The 20,477-nt window shown below is 37.6% G+C and overlaps 7 protein-coding genes across 7 annotated transcripts; 4 read left to right on the top strand and 3 right to left on the bottom strand.

Annotated features, from left to right (window-relative positions):
• Positions 1 to 558: 558 nt before the first annotated feature.
• DAT1 (Dat1p) lies at positions 559 to 1,251 on the top strand (the record flags this gene model as incomplete). The annotated part of the gene is made up of 1 exon (XM_445069.1): positions 559 to 1,251. One exon carries the CDS (start codon positions 559 to 561, stop codon positions 1,249 to 1,251), a length of 693 nt encoding a protein of 230 aa, XP_445069.1.
• Positions 1,252 to 1,765: 514 nt separating this feature from the next.
• Positions 1,766 to 2,089, top strand: RSM27 (mitochondrial 37S ribosomal protein mS33; the record flags this gene model as incomplete). Its single annotated transcript, XM_445068.1, has 1 exon — positions 1,766 to 2,089. The coding sequence occupies one exon, from the start codon at positions 1,766 to 1,768 to the stop codon at positions 2,087 to 2,089; it is 324 nt and encodes a 107-aa protein (XP_445068.1).
• A 211-nt stretch (positions 2,090 to 2,300) lies between these two features.
• On the bottom strand, positions 2,301 to 4,124 carry GPI1 (phosphatidylinositol N-acetylglucosaminyltransferase; the record flags this gene model as incomplete). Its single annotated transcript, XM_445067.1, has 1 exon — positions 2,301 to 4,124. The coding sequence occupies one exon, from the start codon at positions 4,122 to 4,124 to the stop codon at positions 2,301 to 2,303; it is 1,824 nt and encodes a 607-aa protein (XP_445067.1).
• Positions 4,125 to 4,519: 395 nt separating this feature from the next.
• CCH1 (calcium channel protein CCH1) lies at positions 4,520 to 10,894 on the top strand (the record flags this gene model as incomplete). The annotated part of the gene is made up of 1 exon (XM_445066.1): positions 4,520 to 10,894. The coding sequence occupies one exon, from the start codon at positions 4,520 to 4,522 to the stop codon at positions 10,892 to 10,894; it is 6,375 nt and encodes a 2,124-aa protein (XP_445066.1).
• A 792-nt stretch (positions 10,895 to 11,686) lies between these two features.
• On the top strand, positions 11,687 to 14,950 carry CRM1 (exportin CRM1; the record flags this gene model as incomplete). Its single annotated transcript, XM_445065.1, has 1 exon — positions 11,687 to 14,950. One exon carries the CDS (start codon positions 11,687 to 11,689, stop codon positions 14,948 to 14,950), a length of 3,264 nt encoding a protein of 1,087 aa, XP_445065.1.
• Positions 14,951 to 15,180: 230 nt separating this feature from the next.
• MRPL9 (mitochondrial 54S ribosomal protein uL3m) lies at positions 15,181 to 15,972 on the bottom strand (the record flags this gene model as incomplete). Its single annotated transcript, XM_445064.1, has 1 exon — positions 15,181 to 15,972. The coding sequence occupies one exon, from the start codon at positions 15,970 to 15,972 to the stop codon at positions 15,181 to 15,183; it is 792 nt and encodes a 263-aa protein (XP_445064.1).
• A 635-nt stretch (positions 15,973 to 16,607) lies between these two features.
• TOS2 (Tos2p) lies at positions 16,608 to 18,473 on the bottom strand (the record flags this gene model as incomplete). Its single annotated transcript, XM_445063.1, has 1 exon — positions 16,608 to 18,473. The coding sequence occupies one exon, from the start codon at positions 18,471 to 18,473 to the stop codon at positions 16,608 to 16,610; it is 1,866 nt and encodes a 621-aa protein (XP_445063.1).
• Between the last annotated feature and the right edge of the window lie 2,004 nt (positions 18,474 to 20,477).

Here is a 20,477-nt window from a genome sequence, read left to right as displayed (position 1 = left end):
AGTATATGTCAACAACAGGTAGCCACTCTTATAAATTAGCCTCACTTACACCAAAATAGAACGGTCTTTGGCTATCCGAAATCCCAGAAATAACTGCACAATAAACAAATTGACCGTACGGCTACCAGTGCCTCTTTATTATTGCTAATCTACAGTGTTACTCTACTTTCCCGGGCTATTGTAAAGGCTTCCCTTGTGGTTATTATGCGCACATCTCCTAGCTTTCTACACTTTTTCAAGAAATTTTTCACTTTTGGCAAAATTGAAAAATCGATGAAAAAACTCGATGAGTATATCAATTAAATGTTAAAAAGCTGACCCTAGAATAAGAGAAGAACCATAGCACACCCTAACCGCTACCACTAGCATTATAAAAGTACACATTATCTGAATTCCAAATTTTTCCACCTGTATTGAACGTTATCGAGTTGACAGTACCACATTGACTAAGAGAGCACATTCTTAATCCCACATTTTGCGAGATAAGGCAGAGAGTAAAGGAGGACGGGCGAGATCCACTATCACAAACTTACCAGAGAGGCAGATTATCAGCACAAGATGGCAAAAACGCTGGCGCAAGGCAGAAAACCTGGGAGTGGAAGAAAGCCAGGTAAGGGTAAGACGTTGAGAGAAGGCAGAAAACCTGGAAGCGGCAGAAGGCGGAGAGATCCTATTGCAAACAATATAACCAATACAACCAATACAACCAATACAACGGAGGTGAATCCAAATCACACCCTAGTGAACAATACAAATGGCATAATAGGCAATAACACACAACAGTTCTTGTCTTTAGTGACAGAGAATGTTCCCGAGCCACTCAATACACAGCCCGCATATGGGCACCCTCAACATGATCTCCAGCAACTGCAACGAATACCTTCCGTGAGAGTCATGGATGCAGTGGATGCTTTAAGAGGGCTAACCAAGACACAGCCAGGGAACCACAGACAGATAGTCCAACATGTGCCGACATTAACACCATACATGGATATCATGTCTCAGAGTCCTATGCTCCCACGAAAGATAACAACGGATATGTCACAACCTCTAGGCCATGCTCCAAGTTCCAGACATTTTGCAGGTCAGAATATTACAACGAACAATCCGTTAAGCTCACAAGCCCCAGCTCAAGGCCAATTGAAAGTCGAAATGCACGTAGATATCCCTGGCAATGACATACCAGCCATCTCAGGTGGCAGAAACATATATTCAGTTCCTCATACAACCCAAAATAGTGTACCGAACTGAAATGCCCTTATGAATACAAACTCCCTTTGCACAAAGATCTTAGTTGAACCTTAGAAGTAGGCAGCAATCAAAAGAAGAGGTTCAACAAGTATTATTTACCACATTGTACTTGAATATATGCATACAATTATAAAAGGTATATAATGGAAGTAGAGATAAGTAAAAATACAACGATAGAAAGAGCGTTGCAGCTCAATAAATCAACCAAATACACCCTCTTGCTGTAGCGGTATACACATCACTATTGACGTTATAGTCTATCGACTTCCCGAGATCCAGAAGTAAGTGACGGAATCCTTCCGATTCATATAGCGTTTAATGAGTGAAGTAGTTATAATCCTTTGGGGTTCTGTATTACAGTATATACTCCATTAGAGATCGCTCATAATAAGTCGTTTTATAGGGACTGCTATTGGCTATTGCATGAACTTTGCGTAGGAGCTACATTGCATCACTTATAATACAGTAACGACTATCCCAGTCACTTACTATCTCATTAACAAAGATAACTGATATGAGTATCCCAAAGAGCAGACTTTTAGCAGTTGCCGAGCTATCTGCTAAGATATTTGATCAAGGTTTTAACCCTTCTGGTGCACGTACAGGTGCGAAGATTCTCTCTCAGAGGCTGAAGGGCCCTGCAGTTTCGAGCTATTACGGTAATCCCGACTTTGTTAAATTCAGAACCATACGGAAACTTTACTCTGACATTCCTATGAGTGACCCTGAAGAGGACTACAGGCTGATGATGGTGAGCGCCAGGAAACGTCGTGGTAAAGGTGCACCAAAGAAGACAAAGAAATCGGAAGCTGGCGAGAAAAGTAAAAAGAAGAAATGAGACTTTGGACTCTATCAGAAAGAACAATTGACTACAATCCAAAACCTGTACATATTAAATTGATCCTTCCCAGAATACATGAAGGATTTTCATTCACATATAACCTTTTCACAACATCCATCATAGATAAGTTTGTACCCTAAATTAATTAAAAATATTCATAACAATATGCTTTGAGTAATAACATTATTAAAATAAACTATATAAAGAACTACTTATTAAATAATCCATCATAAAGTTCTCCAGATGATACTGGGTTATCCGGCAACGATGAGTACAAAACTGAGTAGAGGTTTTTCCTCTGCATTACTATTATACCACCTTTAATCAAATGCTTGACTGCTGCTGGTGATAAATAGTTTTTGTATAAACTTCTCATTAAGGCTTGATATGGTCGAAACATAAGACCAATTTGCGTAGGCTTATTATACATCCTCATAACTATCCTATCTTGATTAAAGGAGGTTGTGAAGTATACGCCTCCAGGAATTCTCATTGGATCTTTTAGACGTAACAATAGGGCGAATAGTGGGAAATGGTTAATTAACGCAATTAAGGATTGCAAACCTAATTCAATAATTAAAAAAACCACACGAAGTGATGTATATGCGGCATAAAAGACCAATACCGTTGGGAACAAAAATAGCAAAATGATAAATAGAAGTGTTCCCATTAGCAACTGATCAAGATCAAAATATTTGTAATCAACACGCTTCCTTAGGACATTCCTCTTCTTACCACAAAACAAATAAAACAAACTTACCATTATGTTAACCTGTAATCTGTATAACTTGCAGCTGATGTGATAGAAAATTAATATAGGGAATGATATGATTGATATAAAATCAATGATAATGGCAAGAGTGAACGTTGCCCCAATAACGTAAGAAACTTGAACCAGAACCTTTAACAATCGTCTGAAAATCTCTTCCTTGATGAAGTATCTTATATAGGTAAAATACGATACATCTATCACCCATAAAAACAATTCACTTAAGAACCCACCCATTTCTTGATTAAGTTTTATCCCAAATGGATTGTTTGATAAAAATATAGTCAAGTCCCTGAGCTGATCATATAATAGCCATCTAGTCAGGGAAGAAAATGACGTAACAATAGCTTCACTATTCTCAGTAATATAAGCTGAAATTATTAAACCAAAGGATAAATCGTTAAAAATCAACCATATAGTATTGTACATCCTAATATATTCGGGATAATTCTCAAATGGTAAGTCGTCTCTTAACTGAAGTATACTTCTAATAGAATTACTTCTAAACCGTGGAATTTGCTCTCTGAATTGTATATTTTTAGTGATCTTTAAGTATTGTACTGGGAAGTAACAGTGTTGACGGCACCGTAGATCTATTTGCTGAGCTGTGGCAGATATATTGATTAATTGTGGAAAATTCCTATTTAGTAGAACGAGAACAGAGCTAGAAATGTAATTTACCATTAATAACAGGTAATGGAAAGAACTTCTAAAGAAGGCCCAAATCCACGTTTTACAGATAAAGTGTTTAACATCTTCGAAAAGCTGTGCCGAAGAACTTACAACTTCCCTGGATAATTTCGGGTACTCCTTATGCAATTTCTTTAACTGTCTAAAGTATACGTTAATAACCAGTATAATGTCCCTTATATCACGGTTATAATTCTGATACCTTGGGTGAGAGAATAGCTTGATAGCGTTTGCCTTGTCTGCGGAAGGGTCTAGTTCAGGGCTGGCAATTTTCTCCGGCAATTCCAAGGACAAAGGTTCCAAAGAGTAGAATTGCATAAGTTTCACCTTGGGCTCTTTAAACCAAACCAGAATCGTTCCATCAATTGAATAAACCCATTTCCGCTCTGTTCCCGACGACTTGGCAACGACGCAGTAGGGCTTCTCTAATTTGATTGTTCTTATTACCTGCTCATAACATATATCCAGCACGACATAGGAATCCTTCACCTGCAATGCTACAGCAACCAGCGGCCCATCTCCAAGCTGCTGCTCCCTTATTCTAAGACTCTCTGGCCAAAACACATAGCTCATCGCTTCCCACAGAAGAAACACCAATTAACAATAAGTGAGTGCCACCTACAATAAGACAGCTGAGCTACTGTAATCAAGAAAATGGCTTCGAATAGAAGCTGCAACGAGTGTCATCCATGCCCATCAATACTTTGCTCAATTATCAGCCACCATTCCGAGTAGTGATTCAATTGTGCATCGCTTCTCTCACAATTTTTTTTTGGCAGAATAAGCAATTTGATCTACACTACGGTGATAACGAGCAATATTAAAGTTGCTAGGATAGTAACGGTACAGGGGTATAAAAGATCTATATATTTGTGACTGATCAACAGAGAATTGACATACCAGTTTTAAACGTGTTAAGGAGAACAAATTAATCCTGTTTTGCAAGGACTGAGCTCCCCAAATAGATAATGCCGATGGTGAAGAGGCAGCTGACGGAGCGCTACGAGCCAGGGAATGAGGCACAAGATGCTGATGATGGATTTGTACCGCCCTTTGTGAATATTGTTCCTCCTGATTCTGATGAGGACAAGAACAGCAGCAGCAACAGTTTACCAATACGCCGGATAAGGAAAAGAGGGCCCTATGAAGATAGCGATGAGGGTGATTACAGTGACAATGATGATGATTTTGAAGAGAGAGTAGAATACTCACCTAGGAGACTAGAAGGTACTTTTGGTGATGATGGTGAACTAGATGGTATAAGTGAACATGATCATAGCCATCGCGATGATATGATCTCCAATACCGATACTGCACATAGTGATCGAGTAAGCTCACTGGGGATGTCATCAAAAGCGGAATCACCTTCAAAGAAATGGGAACCTAGGATAGCCAACTTATTCAAGTCGGCACTAGGTAATAATAATGCGAAGCAAAAACCACAACTATCTCTACGGACCACATCATTATCGACAAATACACAGGATAAAGCCAGAAAGTATAGCAGTAGCGATGAACCTGGATCACCTAGTGCAAAGTCTGCTGTATCATTTCATTCTTCAGGGGTGCGCTCGAATGTCTTACACAGATCTAATAAGAGTGGTGAGAGTAGTCCCAGAAGGCGATCGATAAGCACAGATGGTCCACCTAGATCTGCGAAAGTCCTATCTATTATAGATGCTGATGATATGGATGAATTTGAAGATATGAAAAGAGGATTCCAAAGTGCCATCGAGGACAAAAAATTTGCATGGCTTCCTCAACTACAACAAGAGACTGAATCTGCCGATGAACTTGAAGCTGGGGATAAGAGCAAATTGAATATCGACATAAAAAGTACACTAACTCCAAGAGGACGTTCTGGTAGTCAATTCCGAAATGATAGTACCGAAGATTTACATTTTGAACCTGGACTTTTCAGCTCACCTTCAAAACATTCCTCCAGGAGACCTTCAATAATCGCAAGCTCCATAGCCCATGGACTGGGAATCAACTTAGAAAAAGATAAGAACGTAGACACTGTCTCGATAGAAGTTGAGCTACCCGATTTCGATGAATATGAAAACGCCAAGAAACGGCCACCATTAATTTTGCATGGCAATTCATTAGGGTATTTTGGCCCCAATAATCCACTGAGATATAAAGTTGCCCACATACTATTAAACAAATACTACAAGATAGCTCACATTCTTCTATTAACATTTCTAACAGCATTACTAGCGTACAGGAGCTATGAACCTGAAAATTTTGATTTCCTCTACAGGTTTAGAAATTGGTCAGACTATATCATTTTCATTCTTTTTATTTTGTTCACCTCAAATGACATTGCTAAAATATTTGCATTTGGGTTTTGGGATGACTCGCAAATGTTTGCCTATCATCAATTAGAATACATATCACTATTGGAACGGTTTGGAATCACAAAACTCTACCACTTAATTAAAAAAAAGTATGGTCCAAAAATAGTGCATTTTCTTCTTCCTTTTAATGTAATCTCAGATGAAAGTGAAAAGGAAACAATCCAGAGGAATATGAAGGCTAATATATCTGCAAAGAATGATACCAATAGCAAATCTTTAAAATTTAATTGTCCGAGAGCTTTCTGCAGATCTTCTTGGAATAGAATCGACCTATTATCCTCTGTTTGTTTCTGGCTGGGAATGTTTTTGTCTATTAACAATTATGATAAAAGAGTAGGTATTAGAATTTTCAAACCATTGGCCGCGATGAGAATTTTAAGACTAGTAAATACTGATACAGGTATAACATCAATTTTGCGTGGTTTGAAATATGGTATGCCCCAATTGATCAATGTCGGTTCGATGCTTGTTTATTTCTGGGTGTTTTTTGGTATTCTGGGTGTTCAAATCTTCAAAGGTTCATTCAGAAGACAATGTGTATGGTATAATCCTGAAAATCCAAACGATAGATATCAATATCAACTACAGTTTTGTGGTGGATACTTAGAACCAGTTACAAAGAAGAAAATGAATTACATTTTTGAGGATGGTAGGGAAGGACCTGTTTCTAAAGGGTTCATGTGCCCACAATATTCGAAATGTGTTTCAAGCTCCAACCCGTTTAATGGAAGAGTTAGTTTTGATAACATAATAAACTCAATGGAACTTGTATTTATTGTTATGAGTGCTAATACTTTCTCTGATATTATGTACTACACAATGAATTCCGACGAGTTCTCTGCGTGCTTGTTTTTTATTATTTCAATTTTTGTATTGACCATATGGATGATGAATTTACTAATCGCAGCATTAGTTTCATCTTTCCAACTAGCTCACGAAGAATTCAAGAAAAAAAAGCTTGAAGAAAGTAGCAATGAAAGTTGGCCTATCAGATTTGCACTAGGATATTGGAGATATTTTAAAGTAAAAGCATCACAAACAGAATTCCCTAGCTGGGCTGAGAGAGGCCTAAAATATTATGAGAAAATTGAACCAGTCTTTATTATTTTGATCATGTTCGATCTTATTATGAGATGTTTGATAAAAGATACTAGCTCACAACATTTTGTTACAACCCTGTTAAGAATTGATCGTGGAGTAACAATAGTATTATTCATAGAGTCCATTTTTCGACTTGTGCTGCATATTCCGAATATGTGGAAATTCTTAACACGATTCAATTATGTGTACGACCTTTTTGTTGCGATCTTGACATTGGTAATCACAATTCTAGCTAATGCCGGTCTTTTAGGCCACGGTTACTATTGGCTGTCGTTCTTTCAAATTACTAGGTTCTACCGGCTTGTGATTTATATTGGATTTACAAGAAAATTATGGAAAGAGGTTCTAGGTAATGGTATAATGATCTGGAATTTAACTGCCTTCTATTTTTTCTTTACTTTCTTAGCTTCCATAATCTTATCATTATATTTTGAAGGGGTGATACCACAAGATCAAATAGAAGATCAACTTTTAGGAATGTACTCACTGCCCAATTCGTTCTTATCTTTGTACAGCATAGGGTCGACTGAAAACTGGACATCAATTTTGTACATTATTCAACAGTACTCTCCTAACATATCGTCGGCATTCTTTTCTACTGTCTTTCTCATTATATGGTTTATTCTTTCAAACTCAGTGATATTGAATATTTTCATTGCCTTAATTTCAGAAAGTTTAGAAGTTAAAGAGGATGATAAGAGACCAATGCAGATAAAGCATTATCTGAAACATATTTACCCACAAAAGATACAACGATTTCGCCATGCTAGTTTGTTAGCGAGAATCAAAAAGAAGATTTTTAGGACTGACAGTCAAGAAGACTCTAGAGATTTCAAACAATTTTTAATGAGAGGAACAGCAATTATGAATATTGCACAAAATCTAGGAGATTTAAGTAAAGAATTCAATACAGAACAAGATCGTGATATTGTTACTTTACTAGTCAGACTAACAGAATATATACCAATTTTGAGAAAATTTGGCATCTACTCTAATAATCCGTTCTACAAGCGCAACGAAATCATGTTTTCTGAAACATCTGATCTTAATGGAAGGAACTATATGCTTCAACTGAACGAGTTTGAAGATGAAAAGCTGGATTATCTACAAAAGCATTCGATGTTCAATTACAGCTACTACTTATTCTCACCCAGACATAGATTCCGTAAATTTTGCCAAAAGCTTGTTCCTCCTAGTTACGGGAAAAGAACAGATAATTACAAATTCTATGAAGATGATACTGATACTTATTCTAGAAAAACATACTTCAATCACATATGGAGAGATTTGTTTGTGGTATTTTATGCTGCTGCAACAGTTCTACTTATTGTATTTTCCTGTTACGTCACACCAATTTACAGAATGAAAAGAAACATGTCCTCAAAGAATTGGGTCACCTATGTTGATGCTGCATTTTTGGCAATCTTCTGTGTTGAGTTTATTATCAAAACAGTAGCGGACGGTTTCATCTATACACCAAATGCTTATGCAAGGAATCCATGGAACTTAATTGATTTCTTCGTTTTAATTTCAATGTGGATTAATTTAATCGCATTTCTAAGGAATGATGGGAATCTATCTAGAGTTTTTAAAGGTTTAACTGCGCTAAGAGCATTGAGATGCTTAACGATAAGTAACACAGCCAGAGAAACATTTAAAGTTGTGCTGTTTAATGGTATAGGAAAAATTTTAGAGGCTGGCCTACTTTCCCTGACACTTTTGTTTCCATTCACGGTTTGGGGACTGAATCTTTTCAGAGGGCGTTTAGGAGTTTGCAATGATGGTGATTTAGGAAGAGATGAATGCTTTAATGAATTTTCGAATGAAGTGTTTCAATGGAACGTCATGATGCCTCGAGTTTATGACAATCCAGAGCTTTATTTAGACAGTTTTACTAGCGCATTCAATTCTTTATTTCAAATAATATCGTTAGAAGGATGGACCGACTTGCTTGGCAACTTAATGAATAGCACAGGAGTTGGTAAACCAGCGTCACTATTAGCTTCAACAGGTAATGCCGTATTTATTATAGCGTTCAATTTTCTGAGCATTGTTTTTATTTTGAATCTGTTTGTTTCTTTTATTGTGAACAATCAAGCCAAATCAACAGGAAGTGCTTATTTTACTAGTGAAGAAAAGGCGTGGCTGGAGTCTCAAAAGTTATTATCTCAAGCCAAACCAATAGCTATACCCACATTCCATGACATTTCGAGAGTCCGCATTTTTCTGTACAATATTGCTGTTGAAAAGAATAATATCTACTATGCCATATTCTTACAGACAGTAACTTATATTCACATTATAATGCTGCTCAGCTTAACTTATAAGGACCATGGATCTGGGTTACTTTATTCTCAGGTATACTTCATGTTTTCCACTACTGTATTTCTACTACAAGAACTATTCCATGTTTATGGCGCGGGCTTAAGAATATACAAGATGAACAAATGGAATTTAATTCGAATACAGATTCTGATAGTATCTTTCCTTCTAACTTTGATATCATTCAATGTTGATCGAGCATATATCTGGTATCATAATGTGAATGGTTTTTTCCACCTTGTCATATTTTTGTTTATTATTCCACAAAACGATACTTTAAGTGAACTAATCGAAACCGCCATGGCAAGTCTTCCACCAATTCTATCGCTGACATATACTTGGTTTATCCTTTTTCTGGTTTATGCTATTGCTTTGAATCAAATTTTTGGCTTAACTAGGCTAGGCCCAAACACTACAGATAATATTAATTTCAGAACAGTATTAAAAGCATTAATTGTTTTATTCAGATGTAGTTTTGGTGAAGGCTGGAACTATATAATGGATGATTTGAAGGTCAAAGAACCTTATTGTAGCCAAAGGGTGAAGGGTAATTATTCAGATTGTGGATCTCAAACATATGCTTACATTCTATTGATATCATGGAATATATTGTCCATGTACATCTTCTTGAATATGTTTATCTCACTGATTATCGGCAACTTTAGTTATGTATACAGAAAAGGTGGTACCAAATCTGAAGTTAACAGAGGAGAAATCAGAAAATATGTTGAAACTTGGGCAAGGTTTGACCCGGATGGTACTGGTAAGCTGGACTTCGAGTATCTACCGAAGATAATGCACTCATTTAATGGCCCTCTCTCTTTTAAAATTTGGGAGGGCAAACTCACTGTCAAGAACCTAGTCAAGAACTATATGGAAGTGAACCCTAATGATCCTTACGATGTAAAAGTTGATTTAGAAGGTCTGAACAAGGAGCTTGACAGCATTAATATGGAATCTATTATGAATAGAAGACTACAGTATAGGAGGTTTGTTCAAGAAGTATATTACACACAAGCTTATATGGGCTACATGAAATTTTCAACTTTGTTGGATCTGGTACCACTGTATACCACTTATGATCCAAGAGAGTGTCTTGGAATTGATCAATACGTGCGCCACCTATACATCATGGGCAAAGTAGACAGATATTTAGATAACGAGAGGAATGTGGACGTTTTAGATATGGTTGTTACCAGGTGGAAACATCACCTCAAGAGAAAATACGGACCCAATTACAAATTAGACCAGGACAGTATCAAGAAGGATCTAAACATAAAAGTTCCTGAAATAAAAACTTGGAATGAATCAGTTGAATCAGTGACAACCCCAAGAGTCAGCTATGGTGTGAACGATTTTATATGGTCGCCAAGAAACAACTCCAATTCGAGTGCATATTCGAAACCACTTCCACAGAGCCACGCCAGACCAATACCACCGCACATACAAATATCAAACTCGCGGGTAATGGAATATACGAATAGAGATTCCTTGAGTTCCTTGGAAAATATTCACAATCAGTCTGATGAAGAATTGAAGGATCCATTCAGAGATATTTAAATAAGGTGCAATTCTTTCGTTGTCTTTTACTCAAAACTAGCAAATACAAGATCCCAAACTTAATCAAATGCATTTTTTTTTCTTTAAAAAGTTTTCATGTGCATTAAGAATGTTAAGATTATACTCTATATATGCTTCTAATATAAACAATATATCTATTACTTGGTCAATTGACCAGCTAGTTGCTCAATTACTGTACAATTTATTCAGTCTTGGTGACATTATCATTGTAATGGGCTTTGCCATCCGGGTAACAGCATCGTGCAAACAAAATTTTTTTTCTGTCCTTTAAGGAAAAGAATTAAACTTTCGCAAAAGCAAAAGCAAAAGCTAAACAACGGAATCTTGCAAGCAACTCACTTTGTTTGATCAGATCTAACAATCAGTTATTGAATCTACGCTTTGAGCCAACAATTCAATTACCTATAGTGGATTAGTCGATTCTATTTTAGTGCTACATATCGCTCTATTTTATTGATCTCTAACAAGGAATAGGTGTACAACGCAAATTACTCTCCGTATCTTTGTTTAATTGAGGATCTACAAGTGTTTGTTCCACCTCTGAATCACTGAAAAGAAGTTTTAGTTCTGGATTACTATAGTCTATTGATTGACAACATATTAATCGGCAGTGACACTGTATAAGGGGCCGCAAAAAAAAAAAAAACAATCTTGAGCAATTGCAGTTCAATTAAAACTGAGTTTTTGTTATAATCAGTATAAGAATAAGAGTTCAAAAACTTGACTAGAGTTTTAAAAATCAAAAAAAATAACCGGCTAGCTATAACAATAATGGAAGGTATTTTAGATTTCTCCAAGGAATTGGATATTACTCTGTTAGACCAAGTGGTTGAGACTTTCTATCAGGGCTCAGGTGCTCAGCAGAAAGAAGCTCAGACTATATTAACGAAATTTCAAGAACATCCAGATGCATGGCAAAGTGCAGACAAGATCTTGCAGTTTTCCCAAAATCCACATGCCAAATTCATCGGGTTGAGTATCCTAGATAAGTTGATTACCACTAAATGGAAACTATTACCACAAGAACATAGAATTGGTATCAGAAATTTTATTGTAGGTATGATTATCTCAATGTGCCAGGATGACACAGTATTTCAAACTCAAAAAAATCTGATTAATAAGTCTGATTTGACTCTTGTTCAAATTCTAAAACAAGAATGGCCCCAAAATTGGCCAGAGTTTATCCCTGAACTGATCGGCAGTTCTTCAGCTTCTGTTAATGTTTGTGAAAATAATATGGTTATTTTGAAACTTTTATCTGAGGAAGTCTTTGACTTCTCTGCCGAACAAATGACACAGGCAAAAGCTCTTCACTTAAAGACTTCCATGTCAAAGGAGTTCGAACAAATCTTCAAACTGTGTTTCCAAGTTTTGGAACAAGGATCCTCTCCTTCATTGATAGTAGCTGCTCTAGAGTCTCTTCTCAGATATTTACACTGGATTCCTTACCGTTATATTTATGAAACAAACATATTGGAGTTATTGAGCACAAAGTTTTTAGCATCTGCAGATACTAGATCCGTGACTTTAAAATGTTTGACCGAAGTATCGAGTTTAGATCTACCAGATAACAATAGCTCAATGCAACAACAAACTGTCCAATACTTCCAAAACACGTTACAGCAGATAGCTTCAAATGTCATCCCAGTGACTGCCGATTTGAAATCAACTTATGCTACTGCAAATGGTTCTGATCAATCTTTTCTGCAGGATTTTGCTATGTTTTTGACAACGTATTTAAGCCACCACAGATCTTTACTAGAAAGTAACGAGAACTTGAAAGAACTACTACTGAACGCTCATCAATATTTAATACAACTATCCAAGATTGATGAAAGAGAACTATTCAAAACGACATTGGATTACTGGCATAACTTGGTTTCAGACTTATTTTATGAAGTTCAACATTTACCAGCTAATGAATTAAACCCATTGATGCAGTTATCTGTAGGATCTCAGGCTGTTTCGACAGGATCAGGTGCTATCAGTCCTGAATTTATGAAGAGATTCCCATTAAAAAAACACATCTACGAAGAAATATGCTCACAATTGAGGTGGGTCATTATAGAAAATATGGTGAAGCCAGAGGAAGTTTTAGTGGTGGAAAATGACGAAGGTGAAATTGTCAGAGAATTTGTTAAAGAATCAGATACAATTCAATTATACAAATCTCAAAGAGAAGTTTTGGTTTACCTTACCCATCTAAACGTAATCGACACTGAAGAAATAATGATTAGTAAGCTTGCCAGACAGATCGACGGGTCCGAATGGTCTTGGCATAATATTAATACTCTGTCTTGGGCTATCGGTTCAATATCTGGTACAATGACCGAAGATACTGAAAAAAGATTTGTTGTTACAGTCATTAAGGATTTGCTTGCTCTAACTGAAAAGAAAAGAGGTAAAGACAACAAAGCTGTTGTTGCCTCTGACATCATGTATGTTGTTGGCCAATATCCAAGATTTTTGAAAGCTCACTGGAACTTTTTGCGTACAGTTATCCTTAAATTATTTGAATTTATGCATGAAACACACGAAGGTGTCCAAGATATGGCTTGTGATACTTTTATCAAGATTGTTCAAAAATGTAAGTATCACTTTGTTATTCAACAACCTCGCGAATCGGAACCATTTATTCAAACAATCATAAGAGAGATCCAGAAAACAACCTCTGATTTGCAACCACAACAAGTTCATACATTTTACAAGGCTTGTGGTATTATTATATCTGAAGAGAGAAACACAGTTGAAAGAACTAGATTACTAAGTGAACTAATGCAACTTCCAAATATGGCATGGGATGCCATTGTTGAGCAATCTACTGCAAACCCTGCTCTTTTATTGGATGCTGAGACAGTCAAAATTATTGCTAATATCATTAAAACTAATGTCGCTGTTTGTAGTTCAATGGGTGCCGATTTCTATTCTCAATTGGGCCATATCTATTACAACATGCTGCAACTTTATAGAGCTGTTTCTTCAATGATATCTGAACAAGTTGCTAAGGAAGGTCTTATTGCAACAAAGACTCCAAGAGTGCGTGGTCTGCGAACCATCAAAAGGGAAATATTAAAACTGATAGAGATCTACATCTCTAAAGCTAAAAATCTAGAGGAGGTTGTCAAGGTTTTGGTGGAACCACTACTGAACGCAGTCTTAGAAGACTACATGAACAACGTCCCTGATGCTAGAGATGCAGAGGTCTTGAATTGTATGACTACTGTAGTAAGTAAAGTTGGTCATATGATCCCACAAGGTGTTATTTTAATTCTACAAAGTGTGTTTGAATGTACACTAAATATGATCAATAAGGATTTTACGGAATACCCTGAGCATAGAGTAGAATTTTACAAGCTATTGAGAGTGATAAATGAAAAGTCATTTGCTGCATTCTTAGAGTTACCACCAGCAGCCTTCAAACTGTTTGTTGATTCTATTTGTTGGGCTTTCAAACACAACAATAGAGATGTCGAGGTCAATGGTCTACAAATTGCGCTAGATTTAGTTAAAAACATTGAAAAGATGGGTAACATACCATTCGCAAATGAATTTTACAAGAACTATTTCTTTATTTTTGTGAGCGAAACATTTTATGTTCTTACTGATTCTGATCACAAATCAGGTTTCTCTAAGCAGTCGACTTTGTTAATGAGATTAATATCGCTTGTCTATGATAATAAAATTTCTGTTAATATATACCAAGATGGCGAAGCACCTCAAGGAACAACCAACCAAGTGTACTTAAACCAATATTTGGCTAACATGTTGAGTAATGTATTTCCACATTTGTCTGCTGATCAAATCACAGGGTTCTTGACTGCTTTAACAAAGCAATACAAAGATCATATCAAATTTAATGGTACATTAAGGGATTTCTTGGTTCAAATTAAGGAAGTTGGAGGTGACCCAACGGATTACCTATTTGCCGAAGAGAAAGAAAACGCTCTACAAGAACAGCATAGATTGGAGAAGGAAAGAGCAGCTAAAATTGGTGGTTTACTAAAACCATCAGAATTGGATGATGAAGACGATTGATTTGAGTAAGGCTTTTTTTTCATGTACCACGATCACAATATTGACATTCACTTTGTTATATAGCTAGGAAGCTTTTATAAAATCTTATAATATAACCACATTCACCTAAAAGAATTCAAAAAAACGTTCATTTTGTATATTATGTTCATGAATGTTTTTCAAAGGAAATAGGGTAAGAATTGTAGAATACTTATTGTTTATATACAAGAAATTTAAGTCTTTGGATATTCTTAGTCTTTCAGTTTTTTTATGGCATCCTGAATTTTTACATAAGTACCATTTGGACCTGGTACAGCACCTTTGACCCAAATGACATTGTTGGCTTCATCAACCTTAAGAATCTTGACGTTTTGAACAGTAACATTTTGAACACCCATATGACCAGGCATTTTCTTACCTGGCAAAACACGACCAGGATCTTGGTTTTGACCGTACGAACCACCATGTCTATGCATAACTGAGGTACCATGAGAAGCTCTTAAACCTTTGAAATTGTGACGTTTCATAACACCAGCAAAACCTTTACCTTTGCTAACCGATCTAACATCTAGGTACTGCCCTTCGGTAAAAAAATCTGGTTTAATATGCGTACCGATGGGTAAGAGCCCTTCTTCATTCTTGACTCTAAATTCCGTTACTTTTTCCTTTGGGTTTACATTCAATGTTGCAAAATGCCCCAGCATCTGCCTCGAAACTTTATCAACAGACCTATTACCGTAACCAACCTGGCAAGCCACATATCCATCTTCGTCCAGTCGCCTGTGCATTAATACTTCGACATTGTTAAACTGTAAGATTGTAGCTGCGATTCTCTCACCAGTCTTCTCATCGAAGTAAGGCATCATACCAACCTTTTGCGTAACAGCACCGCACCTATTGGGGAGCCACTTTCTCAAGTGGGCCTGTTGTGGTTGGTGTTTCTTCACAGGCTCAGGCAGGGGCACAGCACTTACAGCACTACGTGCTATTAGTTTGGCCCTCATCGTCGAGGACTGTCGAATGAACGTCACTAAACCTACCATTGCGTGTTGTGCTTACTGTAATCTTCGAGGCTTCTGAACAGATATAATTCCTTCTTTCGCAATTTGTACAAATTCGCTAAAATAGGTCTTAATGTTATCGCTAAGCACCAACAGTAGTATTTGGTTTCAATTTGCAAGCAGAAACAGTGATGGTTCAAGTCAGTGCTCGTTATTAGCTTCGCTATGATTCTTAAAATGTAATTTGGCTCCCACTTGCTCTATAGGAAAGTTTCGTCGTTGTATGTGATATTGATATAACTGAGTATAATACAGACTACAGCGACTGCATCTTCACATTTGAAAGTACATATTATGCTAAGTATATACAAGCTCACATGAGCAAAGATACAGAACTATAGAATGGGCTATATGCTGATGAAAATTTTGCAATGCATGATAGACAAAGGTGAGGTGAATAAAATAATGACAAATAGTTTCAGTGAATATGCTATGTTATATGATAAAATAATGTTACAGACTTCTTCTAATGCGTAGATGGATGATAGTTGGATTTAGCGAGTGGTTACGGTAAAGATCAATAATCGTAGCTAAGATGGATGGCATGAAAATGGGGTCTGGGTGAAATGCAATGGGAATGTTCATCTTGATTAACTCTGCTGCGTCTTATTTCACGTTCAGAGTTGAATGTGGTAATTGTGAGATATACCTAGCTGTTTCCTCAGGTCGTCGTTGTTACCGTGACGAGGCAAAATTTCACCGACACTTGCTGGTTGGACAACGTCGGTATCGTCCAGTAAACCACTCACACGGGTATTGTTACCATATCTAGGGTCAACGCCCAAGTGGGGTGATTGAGCGGCATTATGCACCTTTCTGAAAGAGCCTGCTGGCTTATGCGTGGTTGATAATGATAGATCATGAGGGTTTGTCATAACAACACTTTGTCTCAGATGGTGGGGTAGAGGTACATTTGAGGCTGGGTTTTTATTGCTAGGCTTACCGGACATAGGTGCGATCTTTTCTTGGTATTTGGAATAAGAATCATCTTGAGTAAAGAACATCTCTGGATGGTCAATTGGATTCAATGTTAATCCATTTAAAGTAGCAATCTGATTTTTAATCAAAAGTTGCTGTTTCATAGGCTTCTTGAAAGATGTCAAAGAGTGATAGGATGGTGAATATGCTAGTTCCGTTGGTGTCGGTAGTTCATCAATTGCTTCCAGTGTTTGTGGGTGGTATTGGTGGTAAGTTTGGTTTATTGGAGGTTGATAGTACATCATTTGTTGAGCATTTGGTTGCTGATAATGTTGCATATAATAAGCCTGTTGTTGATCATGGTATTGCTGATCATAGACAAACCCATTGTTTGGGTACTGTACTGTCTGCGGTATGTATTGTTGCTGTGATTGCATGTCATATTGTACATTGTCATTCATATCCTTGTGATTGAAATAATCCTCCTTATTCTCAGAACCAGCCAAGGGATTCTCAGAATATACCGAAGAAGCTATACGCGAGGCACGCTGAGCTTGTATTCCAGTACCAGTTTGTATTCCCAAACCTTCAATATTTTCAGAATCTTCAGTGGAGACTGTTTCAGTGTTGCCCAGTTTATTTTCATCTGTTGGATCTACAACTATTTGATTACCGTTCTGGTCTAGATAGACATTGTAGATACTCTTAATACGTTGAATGTCTTCCTCCTCCCTTGGAGTCAGTGGAGCATCATCGTTTGAAGGATCACTGTCGGTAATGATAATCTGAGGTCTCATTTCTGCTGGGTCATCTTCTGACTCAAATGGGTTTAGTGTAGTATCATTACCAACTTCCTCAGCATCATTATTAGGCATCTTCTTAATTGGGGTCGATTCGTCCTCTAAAGTTGATGTTGTAGAATTATTGGCAAAATCAAATGAATCCTTCTCTGAGTCACCAGACGTGGTGTGTCTGGTTTGATTATTCACAAGAGAAAGGTTGCTCTTATTTCTCAGAGAAGATGTTGCTAGTTTATATTTGTCTAGACTTGGGTCATGTGCCATTCTAGCAAAATCTCTTAAAGAGTCAGTAGAGGCATCAGGTAGTTGGAATGGATCCGCTCTTGATTTATATGGAGCATCAATTTTTGAGCCCGCTGATGAGTTCGTTGATGAGCTTCCAATATGTTTCTCGTTACTGATATAAGGCAAGTACTCACTCCCACTTTGAAACTCTGGATCCAAATCCTCATCGGCTTCTTTCTTCCCTTTCTTCCATACAAGGATAAGAACAATGAGTAAACCTAGCACAATAACACCGACAGGCACACCGACGGCAATACCCACGGTCTCTTTCCAATGAGCATCTGTTGGTTTCTCACAGTATTGGGCACTACCGGTACATTTTGTAGAAGTCGAAGTAGAGCTACTATCGCTGTCAGAAGACGTGGAAGTAGCTGAGTCAGAGCCTGTAACATCATCTCTCTTGAAAAGAGTTGTTGTTGAAGTAGGAGCTATAGTGCTCGTTGGTCTTAAGAAATCATTTTCAAAACCAATTGTGTTCATTTCATCCAAGGGTACTGATCAAGTGGTAATGCAAAAACAGGTAAAATAAAGGTAATCTTTGAAGGAGGGGATAATATATTAAGCGAGCGACAAGGTTTCTAGTTAATTCAATAGCGAATGGTACAAATAAAAAGTCGGTGACGTATTGGTATTACGTGTGTGTAGATTTTTTTGGCGGTTAAAGAGCGACTTGTAAGGTATTAGACGAGGAGGAGGGACTATCGGCGTGATTTCGTATCTGTTAATTCTGCTCCTAGCCTAGAACTCCCAAAAATTTTCAGTGTATATATAGAAATGGGGAATATAGTAGTGGTACAATAATGCGTGGTTTTCGGTTTGCCTTATTGTTTATTTGTTCAATTGTTGTTCGGAACCGTTCAAACACTCGAAAGGTTTCTTCCAACCTTGGCCTGATTCAAGAGAAGCAAAAAAGTGCAAATCAGCTAGTAATGCCTTTCTATTTTTATACTTTTCTCATGGCTAGCAATTGTTTATGGGCTCTAGCAGACGTAAAACGCCAAAAATCTATTAGTTTATGTGGAGGGCAAAGGTTAGGCACCGTTACCATCAAAGGGACTACTTCAAAGTAGTGAGCACTTGAATGGAATAAAATAACTCAGTGGCTGTAGCATCGAAGAACACAATGCATCGCCAAAACTACCGGCAGCATAGAAGTTGAAGTTGCTTGGCAAGTGTATATGGAAGTAGTATACTGCCAGTAGAGAAGTGCTCTATGAAGAAAGTGCGACGCGAAAAAAATAACAAATTATTTGTTGGAATTTTTTGACTTGTGCGGGTGTTTCAGTAAGAAACTAGGATCAGTTCAACCAAGAAGTATAGAAGAGACGTGTTTTACGTGTCGCGTTTCTCTTGTGATGTGTGTATGCATTCTTCCATGTAGTTGCGAACATCGGTTTCTGCTATCCTCGCTGCTACGCTTGCTGCTACGCTTGCTGCTACGCTTGCTGCCACGCTGGAGAGTACCCCAGGGATATTTTTGTTGCGTAAGGAAAGGCAATATACCAAAACTTCATCACCGAAGTATCCGTGGGCGATACACATTCTACTTTCGATGCTGCGTATGTACATACATCACCTCTATATACAGATTTTGTGCACTAAACCACTACGCGCTGTGAATGGTCTCATTCACAGGAGAGAGGTGGTTCTCTGATATTAGCTATCAGAGAGCGTAGTTGATATTTAATTTGAAAAAAGGTTTTAGCCCAGCAGTTTCTGTGAAGAAACAGTCTAAGTTCAAAAAGAGAAGAGGTTCCAAAAAGTTAGGAGGGAAGTTTCCAGTTCGGAGGACAAGGACGAAGCCCAAGGACAGCGCTACCTGTTTTAGAGAAAATGGAGACAACACCCGGATGGTTCTGGTAAAAGGCAAGAACCATGTTCGATATAAGTTAGCCACCGCATGCGGGTGGCCTTCTCGATGTTGATCGTCCACATAAATCCCATACCTCTCCTTTCCCCCCTGATTCCCCACCATTGTCACACGTTTCCCTCTCCAATGAAGGACAGGAAAAGCATATGACTTGGTGAGGGAGAAGAAAAGACGTATTAAATACGGTCCGCCTCGCAATGGTTAGAACCGGAAGTCGTACCGCCGGCACCCAAGCCTGCATATCCCCTCTACCGCCCGTTTTAAGAGGCACTAAAGATTCAACACAGGCCCAAGTAGCAGGCCCCTCGACCCCATATGTTCAAAAGAAATAACCACGAATGAACCAATATTGAGAGAAACAAGGAATTGAAAGAATTTTTTTTCAGCGAGCCTTATATACTGCCAATACTGCCAGTTCCCTGCCCATGTGTCATTAGGTACGTGAACTGCGGGTAAACTTAGAGAGTATATTGTGCTGTTCAATGGGCTTCTCAACTTAGGATAACATAGTGGTCAACTAGCAGTATACTTACCGGGTATCTGTGCCAAGTGAACGGTGTGTACAGCAAGTGCTACACATTTGGCTACATTTGGTATTGTTAGCTGTTTTTCTT

This window comes from Nakaseomyces glabratus, chromosome B (genome assembly GCF_010111755.1).
Source record: "Nakaseomyces glabratus chromosome B, complete sequence".
NCBI classification, from domain to species: Eukaryota; Fungi; Ascomycota; class Saccharomycetes; order Saccharomycetales; family Saccharomycetaceae; genus Nakaseomyces; species Nakaseomyces glabratus.
The sequence above is the reverse complement of the archived record's forward strand: the minus strand, read 5'-3'. Positions and strand labels throughout refer to the sequence as shown.